Consider the following 15272-nt stretch of genomic DNA (forward strand, 5'->3'; position numbering starts at 1 on the left):
CCTCGGGGTTCTGAGCTCTGACTTGGGTCTGAGGGGTCCCAGGGGGCTGCATCGAGGAAAGTGCCCCGAGGGAGTCAAACTGCTAATATCTTCGTGGTGCCTCCAGACGCAGACTCCAGGCCACTCTCCGGAGGCACGTGCCACACTCACAGGACGCCACCGAGCCCCTCCCTCTGGCAGCAAAAGGTGCCCCCTGTCCTCCCTTCAGGAGGGGCATCCCGCCACCGAAGTGCCATGGGGTCTGGGCAAGCCACTTACTGCCACGTGTCCACACACTCGACGGTCTCACAAATGCAGGGTGCACACTGTGAGTCATGATGAAAGAAAGAGGGGGTGAGCACCTAGAGCAGTGATGGCCAACCTATGACACGTGTGTCAGAGGTGACACGTGAACTCATTTTTTTGGTTGATTTTTCTTTGTTAAATGGCATTTAAATATATAAAATAAATATCAAAAATAGAAGTCTTTGTTTTACTATGGTTGCAAAGATCAAGAAATGTCTATATGTGACACGGCACCAGAGTTAAGTTAGGGTTTTTCAAAATGCTGACACGCCGAGCTCAAAAGGTTCGCCATCACTGGCCTAGAGGGAGCTGTGAGGAAACAGCCAAGAGGGGCTCCTGGCGCGCACAGCTGAACCCAGGCAGCCACCCCCGGCCCTGCTCCTGCTGCTCACACCACCCACCTCCTGCCTTTCCTCCAGGAGACCCGCCATGCACAGGGGTCACCACACCACCCGAGCCAACGAGATGGGGAAACAACCTCCCAAAGATGAGGGAGAGTCATTGACGGGCTGCCTCCTGCAGGCCCCGCACTGGGGATCAAGCCCCTCCACCCAGGCAGGTGCCCTGACCGGGAATCTAACCGTGACCTCCTGGTTCACCGGTGGATGCTCAAGCACGGAGCCACCCCAGCTTGGATTTTTAGATTAAAAGTTTCCGGGGGCTCCACAGAGGATGACACAGAGGGGTTCGCACGCAGCCCTTACATGATGACGTTCACCAGGGTGCTGCGGAAGTTTTCTCGTTCCTTGTGTGGGGATTTGGCCTTGGCTTTGGAAGTGGATGGGCCAGCGCGACTGTCATCGATTTGGTCAAGCAGAGTGCCCTTTCTTCCAAACTGTTCCATGTATTCGGCTAAAGTTTTAAAAAGCGTAAGTTAGTCATCGAAAAAGGAAGCTGAAACATTTAAGTGGTTAGAGCGAAAATGCTGAAGTACCTTTCAAGAAAAAAACTACATGCGGTAAGTTCTCACATGACCGTAGGTAGAATTAATTTTTCTTTCGCTATCAGGAAGTTAACTACTCTTGTTTTATGTCATCGTAACAAAAGCCACTGACTATTTCAAGATTATTCAATGAATTTCTTTTATATTTTGAATAATATGCTAATAAACTCAAATTTTCAATTACATGTCCATTGGACCTTCTTAAAGAGAAAAAAATTAAAATGATGATAAAAAAAACAGAATACAAAACTATTTCAGAAAACTTAAAGATCCACGATGAAAAAATGTTAGTACTCAATGTAACCTGGCGAATCAAAACAAGAACAAATACTAGAATGACTAATTTGGAAATAATGTCTACAACTTACTGACACGCCCTCTTAGAAAAAAGGTCATAGTCTTTGATGCAGAGGCAAATTCTGACTACAGTAAGTCAAAGCTTTATTATAAACACCTTCATTCCTAAAATATCAGTTTTTCTAACATTTACAACAGCCTAAACTAGCTAACAACTGGGATCAATCATTCTCTGAAGGAAAACATTTGAGATCAAATTGGCTCCTTGATTTAAAGGTTATTTCAATCCTGCAACCTCACTACTCTATTAGCTAAACATCATGTGCCTTTTTCCTCTAGAAATTTCTCTTCAATCTGAGTTTGACGATTGGCGCCCTTACCGTACGACTGCTCATTCTTCACGCTGAACGGCTCGGGGATCTCCTCCTCCTGCTTGATGTTCAGATGGAAGGACGGGGCCGCCTCCTGCCACTGCGGCTTCGTGCTCACCTGCAAGGCGACAGGCAGACAGCAGCAGTGACACAAGAGGCGAGAAGACACTCCCCCCATGGAATGCACGCGTGTTTGTAAACACAGACGCTTTCTCCACGGAGTCACATACACAGAGACCGAGCGGGGGGGACGGTGGCTGCCAGGAGCTGGGGACGGAGAACGGGGAGGGATGGTTTCCTGGGGGACGGTTCACTGTGGGAAGATGGAAGAGTTCTGGGACTGGATGGTGGTGGTGGTTGCACAGCGATGTGAACTTGCTTAATGCCAGTGAGCTGCAGTTCAATGTAAAAGACGGTAAATTTCATGCGGTGCACGTTTCATCACGGTTCTAAAGCCACAGTGTGTGCATCAGCCTCCACTGAGGCTCCGCTTCCAGGAGGCACAAGAGCATAGCCCAGTGATGGCGAACCTTTTGAGCTCGGCGTGCCAGCATTTTGAAAAACCCTAACTTAACTCTGGGGCCGTGTCACAAATAGAAATTTTTTGATCTTTGCAACCATAGTAAAACAAAGACTTATATTTTTGATATTTATTTTATATATTTAAATGCCATTTAACAAAGAAAATCAACCAAAAAAATGAGTTCGCGTGTCACCTCTGACACGCATGTCATAGGTTCACCATCACTGGCATAGCCCCATGGCATTGAACTCAACGTGGTGCCTCGATGGTAAAGCTCATTACGGTCAAGGCCAATGCGGTGCTGTTTTCAGCATTATCGGCTCGACGTGTCTACAGCGGCCTCTTCCAACGGGGAGTGACAATCTCAAGGAAGCCACATCTCAAGGCTCCTTACGTCACCCCTGCTCACACTCACACTCACACTCACACTCGGCAGCTGAGGCTGGGGAGCCACCCACCCCCTCGGGTCACAGAGCCACGATGGCCCAGTGGCACTGGGGGCCTCATTTCCTGACCCCAACGCCGATGTCCTGTCTGCGTGTCCATCTTAGAAGTTCTTTCACCCGGGTCAGTGGTCGGCAAACTGCGGCTCACAAGCCACATGCGGCTCTTTGGCCCCTTGAGTGTGGCTCTTCCACAAAATACCGACTTCTGCGCATGGGGCCATGAAGTTTCAATTGCACTGTACGTGCGCGCCCGCACGTGGTATTCTGTGGAAGAGCCACACTCAAGGGGCCAAAGAGCAGCATGTGGCTCGCGAGCCGCAGTTTGCCGACCACTGACCCAGGTCATTCAAATGCTCCGTGCAGAAGTAGGAAATCATTTTTTTATAGTTACTTCACTAAGGTGGTCATTTTTCCTAATATGTGGACCTCAGAGCATTCCTCCACCAGAAAGTAATCAAATGGAGCACAGAATTCAAAACCAGAAGCTTCGTTTCTTATGAGTTTGAAAACCAACAAGCGTTTTTAAAGGGCCCACGTCCCAGGAGAGCGTGTAGGGGACGTACCGTGGCTAGCTGCGGCAGAAGCCTTGCTGGGAACTTGCCTTTGTCTTTGTCTTTTTCTTTGCTGGCTGGTTTCTCCTGCGTGAAAAAGATGGTGGGGGGAAACTTTACTCCGTTGATGCTAACACGTATTCACTCAACCAACTCTTAGGCCCTCTACTATTAAATAAAGCACATACTATCTAAAATAGTCGAAGATATACTTTCTTACTTTTTAAATTCTCAAAGTCTGCCTTGGAACTGCTTTCTGTGCAGCAAGGAAAGAAGTAAAACGGGTAGGTACCCAGCAACGCTAACCAGAGAGCTTTAAAACGTGTGTGAAGCCCTTTATCCATCCCTTTACCTTCTGGGAGTTTCTCTGAGCCCAGGCAGCGCCCAGGGCTCACTGGGCCCCACTCCCTGCTCCAGCACCCACATCACTCTTGTCCTGTTCGCACCCAGAATGCCCTCCTTCCTAAGCCGCCAGCCAGTCAGGGTAACACACCCTCGGTCGCCCTAAGTAGCTCCTGAACTTTTGGGCCACAAGTTGCCCCCAGGTGGGAGGAACAGTGCTGAGGACTGTGCGTCGTGCTTTTTGCCAGTTGTGATGTATGGCCTCTCAGCTCCTACTCGACCTCTCCTGCCCTCCTTTGTGATTCCTGAGCGGAACCGCAACCTCTCCCCTGCAGTGTTTCAGCGGCCTGTCCTACGGGGCGGGGCGGGGCGGGTGGGGGGGGGGGGGGCCGGGTAGGGGGGGGGCATCTCTGGAGCAACCCTACCCCCTGCCCCCGTGTGGGATGAGAGCTGATGGGTGAATGCTACCCCGGTCACCAGCACGTGGACATTCCAGAAAGTACTCTCTAACTCAGTGATGGCGAACCTTTTGAGCTCGGTGTGTCAGCATTTTGAAAAACCCTAACTTAACTCTGGTGCTGTGTCACATAGAGAAATTTTTTGATATTTGCAACCATAGTAAAACAAAGACTTCTATTTTTGATATTTATTTTATATATTTAAATGCCATTTAACAAAGAAAAATCAACCAAAAAAATGAGTTCGCGCGTCAGAGGTGTCATAGGTTCGCCATCACAGCTCTAGCTCCTCAGAGGCCACGGCAGGCCCAGGCCAGCTTTTGGGGTGACCACCAACCTGGCAACCCCCCGGTACCGGCTTCCCTTCTTCCTGGGTTCACCCTCCCCCAGCCCAGGCCCCTGCTCCCGGCCACCCCCCAAACAGGGTGCTCACAGCCCTCTCCAGGCTCCTCTCCCACTCGGAAACAAGCAGAGGCAACTTAAAACTCGGCGGCCTGCCCACCGTCTTCCCGCTCCCTCCTTCTCCAGGAAGGGGTCCGCACAGGGGCTGCGAGGGGGGCCACTGGCCCACAGAGCTGGCCGCCTTGGTTTCAAGGTCAGGGATGACCTGCAGCAGCATGAGGTCTGCGATGAAGGTCACTCAGGTCTTAACCACGATGGGGAACTTTTACTCAAGTACAAACCTTCCTATTTAAATGGAAAATTGTTATTCACTAGGTTATTTTTTAATATTTTAAAAATATGATTTATCTTAAAAGACATAAAACCCAAAGGATATGGAAGGGAAATTGCTAGATACAGTTAAATATGAACACAGCATAAGGTTTAAATCAGCCGACAAAAACATTTTAGATAATTATATGCCTCATTGGCTAGAAAAGAGTATTCATCTCAGCCACTGAATATTTTACTCAGTAAATTTAAATTTAGATGACATTTCTATACCTATATCCTAGTAACATTAAAAAAAGAAACTAACAGTGACTTTTTTTCAGTTTTAAAATGTGTTAAGTTCTTAAAGAGAAAAAGTCTGCCCCGTTTCAGGTCTTTGCCTCTTTCAAAAAATTTTAATATATATATATATATATATATATATATATATATATATATATATTTTAATGATTTCAGAGAGGAAGGGAGAGGGAGAGGAAGATAGAACATCAATGATGAGAGAGAATCATTGATCGGCTATCAGGTCTTTGTCTTTTAAGTTAGAAAACTTAAAATAGATCTTTGCAGAAATAACAAAAAGGATTATATCACTTTATTTTATAGAACAAGGCGCAATAATCTTGGCAGTGGCAATACAAACAGGTTCACAGTTAAAACACGTACTTTGATGTTGAGGGACATTCGCCTGAACACTTTTCAGTCAAGATTTTTTAAGCTGAAAGAATCTTACGTTTCAAATGATTAGAAATAGTTTCTGCAGGAAGCAAGGCAGATTCCATGGTAGATAGCTCATTCCGAGCTTTTAAAATACGTCGCAAAACAAATTGCATTGAACTTCCACTTAAGCTCAACTTCCAGGAACCACCAGCGTGTGGCTCGATGGCATTGAACTCAACATAACTGTTAAACAGTCATTCTTATTGCAGTAAAACCTTACTTTTCCAGCACTTTACCAGCTGAAAGTGCTTAACGGTCACTTCCACGAGACAACAATAATTCAAAGTCAAAATAATGGAAAAGGCTGCACCCCAGCATTTCAATGCTGGGAGAGACGTCTCCGAGATCCCCAAACCCACGCCTGTCCTTCTCAGACCAGACACGAGGGCTCAGAGAGCCCAGTGGCTCCCCAACAGTCACAGAGCCGTTGGTGACAAGACTGTACCCCAAGTCGTTTCCTGACTCCAACACTGCTCCTGCTAGACCTCTTTAGAATTCGCTTATTCAGGATACTCCAATGTTCTGTACATCCTAGGACATTGTATCTTATACTTCATTTATTAAGATTATTATTTTTCCTAAGATATGTACTTCATAGTTGCTCTCTACCAGAAAAATATTTGCAAGTTTGAAAACTGGTACACAACATAATTATAAAAGCAAGAAAGTGTGATGATAATTGGTAAATTACCATAGATGACTGTGGCAAAAATCTTAGTGGTATCTTGGATTTTTCTTTGCTTGGTGATTTATCCTGCATGAAAAACATAAAAAACAAAACTGTTCACTCTGTTAATGCTAAAACTGATGAACTCAACGAAATTCTACAGCGTCTAATATAAAGTAAAAAACATATCATCCAAAATGTTCTAAAACATACCATATTTACAGATGGTATGATATTGTGTACAGAAAAGCAAAAGGAATCCACAGAAAATATTAGCGCTAATGAATGAGTTCAGCAAGGCTGCAGGACATAAGATCGAGACACAAAAATTACTTGTATTTCTATACACTAGCAATGAACAATACAACACTTGTGGGAAGCAAATTCATTTATAACAGCATTGGAAAGGATAAAATACTTAGGAATACATTTAACAAAAGAAGTGCAAGACTTATACAATGACAGCTACAAGGTATTACTGAGAGAAACTTAAAAAGGCCTTAATAAATGAAAAGCCATCCCTTGTTCGTGGATTGGAAGACTAATATTAAGATGCAATAGTTCTATAATCTACAGATTCAACACACTCTCTATCAAAATCCAAACGACTTCTTTTTTTTTATTTTGGAAATTAACAGGTTGATCATAAAATTCACATGAAAATGAAAGAAACCCAGAACAGCCCAACAATCTTGGAAAAGGAGAACAAATTTGGCAGACTCACACTTCTACACTTCACAACTTAATACAAAGCTGTAGTAATAAAGACAGCATAAGAATAAACGTATAGCCCTAACCGGTTTGGCTCAGTGGATAGAGCGTCGGCCTGCGGACTCAAGGGTCCCAGGTTCGATTCCGGTCAAGGGCATGTACCTTGGTTGCGGGCACATCCCTGGTACTGGGTGTGCAGGAGGCAGCTGATCGATGTTTCTCTCTCATCGATGTTTCTAACTCTCTATCCCTCTCTCTTCCTCTCTGTAAAAAATCAATAAAAAATATTTTTTAAAAAAAGAATAAATGTATAGATCCAAGGAATAGAATTGGGAGTTCAGAAACACACACATGCATTTATGGGCAACGGATTTTTGACAAGGGTGCCAAGACGAGTCTGTGGGGAGTTGGTCATATCTCCTGAGAATTTATTTGAACCTGATTAGCATCCAGAGTTGACTCAGCCCCACCGCCCCTCTCCTTGGTAAAACTTCCCCCCACAGCCCTCCACTTCCTAAGGTGACCATGCATTCTAGTCAACGCACTCTCAAATTGCTGTGAGTGACGTCTGTACTTTTAGAGTAAGTTTTAGAGAAGAATGCCTTTCCCTTCTTTGCGGTAGAGATGATACTTCTCTGTTAGGAATCCCACCTCAGTAAGAAGCAGCCCTGTTGAGAATGGTGTTTTGACTTCTAAAACAGATCACACGAATTGTGCTTTGGCCACTTGGCGATTTCTTGCAGCTCGTCATCAAATCTCTGTCTTTGCCTTCCTTGGTGATCCTGGACGAGGACTCCATAAACATTTCTCCAGCCGGCACAATGTTTAGGGAGGGTTCAAAGAGAGACGGTAGGAGGAAGGGAATTTTCTTCCTGGGCACAGTGCTTTCCTCCTGGCTTCCAGGGTGTGGCTGCCCATGGTCAGCATCCTTGCCAGTTGGGCACCTGCCCATCCTGTGGCCTGTGGCAGACCCAGTGGCAGGCACCCTCCAGCAGGGGTCGCTGTTATCCAGCAGGACAGCTTTCCAGCAGGTCTCCCTGGCATCACCCAGGGAAGCCCCTTTTAAATTTTTCTGCAGGCAGGCAGGTGGTTTTCTCCCCTCCCACATCAACTCTTTCCTCACTGGTTTTCATCGCTGTTGAATACGCTCTATCTTAGGAATATAATGCAATTTATCCATTCCATTCTCTTGTCAGGTTTCTCCATTACAAAAGATGGTTGAATACATGTCTGTTGGCATACACACATATTTACTGGATCACACACACCCATACAGTGTGTGAAGGTATATGCATATAATAAAAACGCGTGGGTGCCTATCTGTTTTTGTGCTTTTATATAATTCCATTGGCATCTTTGTCTATCTGTAAACAAACTGTATCATGTTGTCTAACTTACTATGATTTCACAATAGCTCTTGAAATCTATAAGGCAACTCTCTCTTTGCTATTCTAAAAAAATTAGGCATAATCTTGACCTTTACCATGTGAATTTTATTGCATGAGAGTTTTTGGAATTTTAATACAAACATATTGACTTTCTAGAAGAACTTGGAGAAAACTGACATTATAATAGTGTTGACTCTTATCCTTCATGAGTACATTTCTTTCTTTATTCAGATCCTCAAGTATACCCTTCAAGAACATTTTATAACAGTCTTCACGAGTGCCTTATACCTCTCTGGTTACACTTATTCTAACAAAGAATTTGGATGGAAAATGCATTATAGAATCCAAACAACTGACTTAAAAACTTTTAATCCCAATGGATTTTTTTGGCGCATTATATAATTTATTTACTTTATTTAGTAAATTTATCTTTACTGTTGAAAGTCTTACAGATGTCCCCTTCTCTCCCCATTGACCCCTCTCAGCCTGCACCTGCCCTCACCCCCCAGGCCTTCACCACACCATTGTGTCCATGGGTTAAGCATATACGCACATAAATTCTTTGGTTAATCTCTCCCCACCCACCCCCTCCTTCCCTCTGAGATTCAGCGGTCTGTCCCACGTGTCTGTGTCTGTGGATCTATTTTGTTTGTCCGTTCATTTTGTTCTTTAGACGTTTCAGTGGGGAGATGTCTCTGAAGCCGCATCTACTTGTACTAACGTCCACGGTGTTCCTTGTTTGCCGCAGTCACATCTGCACGCTTTTCTTCCTGCTCTGTGACTGGAAGGCTGCATGCTATGTTTGGGCATCCAGCCCCCTGGCTTCTGGCAGGGACTAAGCAAGGAGAGGCACCAGAGGAGGAGGCCAGAGAGCAAGAGCGAGAGAGCAGGAGGAGTAAGAGTCTAGGCTGCTTCTTTCCTGGTACTCCCGGTTCCCCATCTTCCTGACAGTGGCTGAATTCCTCCAGTGCTCAGCCCCCGCAGGGAGCCCCCATCCCAAGCCCCAGCCCTCATTCACGAGGGTGGCGTTCATTTTCTTTGGCCGGTGAGTCCTAGGCGTGGCAATGGCTTGCAATTGCTATGAATCCTTCAATGCCTCCTCATGCTTGCTGGTTCTTTCCTTGGGCTTGCCCACACCTCAGCAAATGGTCTCCTTGCAGGTCTTCTTCAAGTAAGTCCTTTTGAGTACACATCGATCCTGCTTGGATCCTGACTGGTGTGAGTTGACATTACCAACATCAAACTAGCTGAAGAATCCAGGTGTTCCTTAAGTAGTCTGGTTTTGCATTTAATTTTTTTTTTTTTTTTTTTTTTTTTTGCTTATTTTGAACTACTTGCCTATAGGAAGGGACATTGTAAACCTCATATAATCCAGATTTGACCACTCTCATCAAATGTCTTCAACTGAAACCCAAAATGCTTTATTTTATAACTAATTTTAAAAATGAGACGAGCAGTTGTAAAAGACATATGTATTTTAAGAACTCAGACGGATAATTCTGAGAAATGCCTCATCACCACCTTCCACGAGTGAGATACGAATTAGCACCTGCGCACTTCTTCAAACTAAATGAGCACATGAGTAACCATCCCATAAAATGGCATTTCTAAAATTTAATCCATTCCATGTTTTTAGGTTAAAATATAAAAACTTGCATTCTTTCAAAAGGACAGCTACACTCAAAATTAGCATAAATGAGAGCGTCAAGAGTTTTAAAATTACAGATCAACCAAAGCAGTGAGAGGGGGCCCTCTGCTGTTTGAGAATAGTATCCTGAAGACAGAGAGGATCCTCCATGGCTCAGACCCATTCTTACAGGATCCCACCGCCTCTCAAGGAAATGCAGGTCCTTTGGGAGGAGGGGAAAGGGGTGATGGTGTCATTTCTAAACATTACTTCTATTAAAATAAAGCAAAACTTAAAACTTAGCTGCCAACAGGCTTATAGTGAATTTTTTTTTTCATTGTAAATGGGTCAGTTACGGGCTTTGTGAAATAATAGCTATTCAGAAATACCATGGCAAATGTGGTAAACATGTGTTGTAAATTTTAACAACGTAGAATATGATTCAAGATCAGGCCTAAGACTGAAATGGGCATCAAGCAAGTAAGTTGCTTGAATGTGTATTGATGGTGATGGTGACAAATTCTTTAAGGGACTTTAGTTGCAATACGACATGGAAAAAAGTCAGCACAGTCTATTCATCTAATTGCTTCGTTTCCAAATAACCTGTATCTCAATTTTGTTGGTTGTTCGTTTATTCTTTTACTAGTCATGGTAAATGGTAAGTGGATCTGTTTCTTAGCTCTTGATGTATCACACGTTTCAATAAAATGAAAACAAATTTTTTTCATCAGTTAGGCATTAACTACTCATTTGATCAATTAGTGTCTTTTCTGGTTAGTAATCTACAACCCAGTGGAGAGGGGAATAAATCACCTTTTAACACCATCTCCACAATAAACTCCAAGACAACAAAACATGATGAAGCCTTGAAAAGAATTATAGTTTGGTGTCAAAACCAAGGAGCTCAGCAAAAGCTGGAGGCTTAAAGGCAATTGTTTCCTCCTCAGGGTGCTCAGGGGCCTTTTCCATAGTCATGGCAGAGAGCTGGAGTTGTTTTTAGCCAGAGTAATGCCCAGGCTTAAGGCCTTCCCATTCTGTTCTGGCATTCGAAAGGTTCTTTCGTTTACTGTTGCTCTTAAATTCAATAGAGTTCTGAAATGTACCCATTGCAACATGCATCTTTTATTACTCTGCCATGGGGATGTTTTCCTAAGAAAATAAATTTCCACTTACCACTTACCAAACCCTTTCACGTGTGGTGTGGTATGGTATGTACAGTGGTTACCAACATGGGGCACATGCCCCACAGGGGGGCAATTTGATTTTTAAGGTGGGCAATTGAAGCATGGGATATTAACAGTGATTTTTTTTTTTTTTGCATTTCTTATGGTTTTAGGAGCCTTATATACAGCATATAAATATATATATTGTGGCATATTTATGCATTTCAGTTCTCTATTATATGTTTTGAAACTTTATTTGCTATTTTTCATATCACTTTATATTATTATTTTTAAAACAATTTCTTAGTGATTTCGTCGTCAGTACTTCAACTGTTCTTTCGTTCTTTTACTTTTCTCTTTCATGGATGCCATGTTCTTTGGAAGCTTGTTTAGACCAAGTTAATGGCCTTTTAGGCTTCCTCCATATGAATAGGAGTTCACTTTTTGAATAATAAGGATTTTATGTGGGGGGGGGGTTGGGGGGGGACATCAGGATTTTAGAGATGCTTAAGTAGGGCATGGCCAAAAAAAGGTGGGGAACCATTGGTCTAGCATCTTATTTGAACTTCAGAACAACCTTAGAAAGGAGGAGACGTTACTCTGATTTTCCCCTCTGCAGAGCAGGCTGAGAAAGGTGAAAGGATTTGCCCGAAGTTGCACAGCTGGGAAGGGGCTTGGATTCTAACCCAGAGTCCAAACCCACTCCAACTCCCCACTGAGCTTCCCGCGACCCAAACATACACCCCCATTAGCACTGGGAACACCCTGGGCTATAGTTTAAACTGCTCTGCTCATAGTTTGGAGCCACTCCGCTGGGCAGTTAAAATCGTTTTGACACCAGACCACCCTCTGTGGTTAAAGTCTCTGCGTTGGCAAGGCTGCCCGGCGGCCTTCCCTGAGCTGGTCAGGGAGGCATGCGGCCCCTTTGCACCCACAGTTGTGACGACAACATCCAGGACCAACAGTTGATAAGGACACATAAGAGCGTTCAGGGAAGGCATCCGCACCTACCACACAGCTGGGGTGAGGGAGGGTGCACCCCGCGGGGCACAGCAGGCGGGTCTGAAGGACGCGGCTTTCATCACGTTTGAACGGCGGGGGGCCTGCTCACCTGCTCGCGGCTCATGGCTGCAGGACGCGCGGGGCACCAGGGGCTCCCCGACCGGACGGCTGCCCGGGACCCTCAGACAAGAAAGGAAAGCCTCCTGGAGAGGGGCCTGCAGTCTCCGCTCTCAGCGCCCTCAGCGCCGGGCTGCCTAGCGTCCCGGCAGCTTGGTTGCTAAGCAACAGGCCGTCTGGTTCCACTTCCGGTCCCCTGTGGCTGCCAGGAGAGCCCGGAAGCTGGCTGGGAACTGGCCTGGGAGGCTCATTAACATACAAATGACACTGAAATCCCTGAGCATCGAGGAGACGCTCCGGGAGGGTGTGGAACTAGAACAGAGGAAAACCTGGTTTTAAAATAACAACATTTAAGAACTGGACATGGGAGCCTGCAGAGAACTGACAGGAGGTGGCCAGAGGTCGCTGGGACCTGAGGACAGGGAGTCCTCCTTTCGCCCAGCGGGTAGGGGTCTCGGAAACCGGAGCTTTACGCAAAGTGGTGATGCACAATGAAATCGATGCTACCCTTGGCCAATTGACGTTCCTACAGCATATTTCTGTTCACAAAACCACCACCAGACCCTTCTAAACTACAACCTAAACTCCTTCTGATATTAGGCATTGAAATGAATGTGAGCCGTGCATACATGTAAGAAAGATTCGTGCAAACAAGTAAGACAGTGACTTTCCAACCCACTTATTCCAATTCAGAGTCTCAGGTGGCTGGAACAGCTGGGGTGCTGGGGGAAACGGGACGGACAGCCTTCCGCTGCAGGGTGCAATCACACCCACATCACCGATTTAGTAAGTCCCCTGAGCTGGGGGTGGGATCACCCGGGCATTCACTTGTGTCCTCGTGTGATTTTATAGAGATGACACATGAACAGACTTCTCAGGTGTGAACACATAACATTCTGTTGGGTAGTGGACAGGGGCCCCCTGGTGAGCTGGGAGTAATGTCCGAGGCCGTCTCGCTTGGAGGACAGCTTTGTCATCAGAGATCATTTAGTGTTCAGTCAAGACGGGCTTTGCGGGCTCTCATGTCAGGTTTGCTGGGTGCATTTAGTAGGGGCTTCTGGGGTGCTGCTATAACATCCTCAGGCCCATGGACGGGACAAGCAGGTGGATAAATGACCGTACAGTGGAACACAGACCATGCCCACCTGGCCTTGAGGTGAGGACGGGTGGTAATTTTTGTCACCGTGGGGAGGAGCCTCCCACTGTCCAGGGAAAACCCAAGGTGCAGCAAACCAACCATCTAGGTGGAAACCATGCCAAAGATCTGTGCCACACAACCATAGGGTCCCGTCCGCGGCAACAATAAATACCTGGGCAGTGCAACCCGTCAGTGCCAAACCAGTTGCTATTTTTTAATGTGACAGAATGACTATCCAGGTCTAGTAATATCAATCCCATATTTCTAGTATAATTGGGTTGGTTTTTTGGGGGGGAGTCGGGGGGAATGATTTTTGTTTCTAGCTTTGCAAGACGGCACATGAAGGTCTTCAATTATCCTGCTCTATCACCTTGGCTGCCAGCCCCGAAGCTAGCGGAGTCGTAGACCACCGCCCGCTCTTCTCTAACTTCAGCTCTTCTCCTAACCTTCTAACTCAAGAGTCAACCTCTAATTGGCCATCAGTGGCCAACTACTGAATAGCCCACAGTAGACCCCATGAATTTGGGTTTTTTTGTCTCAGGGCGCTCTGCACAGTTCCTCAAACTCAGCTCATCAAACCAGCTGGTGTTTTAGGGGAGTCCCCGTCCTCACATGGTGGTCCACAAGCATCTAACAACGCCTCCTCACATGAAGACCAGTGGACGACTCGGGATTTCTCCTGTGGATGCCTCTTTCCCAAGACTCATTTCCTTGGTCTCCTGACTGATGCCAATTGTTGGCTCGAAAACTGGTCCCTGGACACAGAAGACAGGGAGAACAGAAGAAAGAGGCAGATCGCTCCGGATTGGGAGAGGGGGCAGCTTTCATAAACAAGGGAACTTACCCATGAGGCGTGTCTTGGGTGGCTGAAAGGTAAGTAGATCTCTGCACCTGCCCGCCAGAGTCTTCAAACTTACACAGAGGCTTCAATGGGTTTTAGTCACGTGTTCCATCCAGATGGTCTCAACAACACGCTGCTCTCTCAAGGTCACGTCCTTGAAAGTGGCTCCCGCTGTGAGAACAGTGGGCAGGCTGTGCACTCTAAGTAGAGGGGGCAAGTGGTGAGGAGCCTTCAATTGTCCGGGTCCAAGTGACAGGTCAACTGGTGGTCACATCCTCTCGATGACCTCCTTCAACAACAATAGAGCCAGGGGAGGGAGAATTTGTAAGAGTGAAGTTAAAATAAAGAATCTCACCCAGGCTGGTGTGGCTCAGTGGTTGAGCATCAACCTATGAACCCGGTCACAGTTTGATTCCTGGTCAGAGCACATGCCCGGGTTGTGGGCTTGATTCCCAGTAGGGGGCGTGCTGGAGGCAGCTGATCTATGATTCTCTCATCATTGATGTTTCTCTCTCTCTCCTTTTCTCCCTCTGAAATCAATAAAAACATTTAAAAAAAGAAAAAGAATTTTAGAACGTAACATCAATAGGGAAGGAAAGACCTGTCAAATGGCGTGGGTGGGGATCTCAGTAAGAGTGACAGGTGTCACAACAGAGAGGAGAGGAGTGAGGGTCTTGACTCTGATTTCAGAAGGGACGCAATTCCAGGCATTGACAAGGGTGGCCAAGGGAAGGCTTTTGGCCTTGGAAGTTCAAGGAATTAATGACTAAGGCGCTGGCTGCCCCATGGATGTGGAAGTAGGAGAGTGAAGAAAACTGTGAGCCGACAGGAGACAAGGAGAGGAGATGCTGCAAGCTCAACACTAGTAAGAATTGTTTTTTTACTGGAAAACAGAGGATAAATGTTGCAGACCCCGTCTCCTGAAGCTGGAAGAACTGAACGCCCCCCCCCCCACCCCCCCCCCCACCCAGGGAGAGACAACATTGAGTAAAAACCTGGAGGCAGGGGTCAGG

The 15272-nt window shown here is 45.9% G+C and overlaps 1 protein-coding gene across 3 annotated transcripts in view; it reads right to left on the reverse strand.

The window, feature by feature from the left end:
- The window catches only part of DNAH7 (dynein axonemal heavy chain 7), a 151913-nt gene extending 139574 nt beyond the window's left edge, over positions 1–12339 (reverse strand). For 2 of the 3 annotated variants that reach the window (XM_070421734.1, XM_070421731.1), the window contains exons 1-4: positions 6297–6374; positions 3429–3503; positions 1906–2014; positions 990–1137 (exon numbers count right to left, since the gene is read on the reverse strand). In XM_070421734.1, coding sequence (XP_070277835.1) covers positions 990–1137; positions 1906–2014; positions 3429–3503; positions 6297–6374 — 410 coding nt within the window. Of the gene's footprint in view, positions 1–989; positions 1138–1905; positions 2015–3428; positions 3504–6296; positions 6375–12272 lie in introns of those variants that run through there. The other variant, XM_070421732.1, reaches the window with a different exon arrangement.
- Positions 12340–15272: the final 2933 nt, after the last annotated feature.

Source organism: Myotis yumanensis, unplaced genomic scaffold (assembly GCF_028538775.1).
Source record: "Myotis yumanensis isolate MYYU_CA2020_CCGP unplaced genomic scaffold, mMyoYum1.0.hap1 SCAF_8, whole genome shotgun sequence".
NCBI lineage: Eukaryota > Metazoa > Chordata > Mammalia > Chiroptera > Vespertilionidae > Myotis > Myotis yumanensis.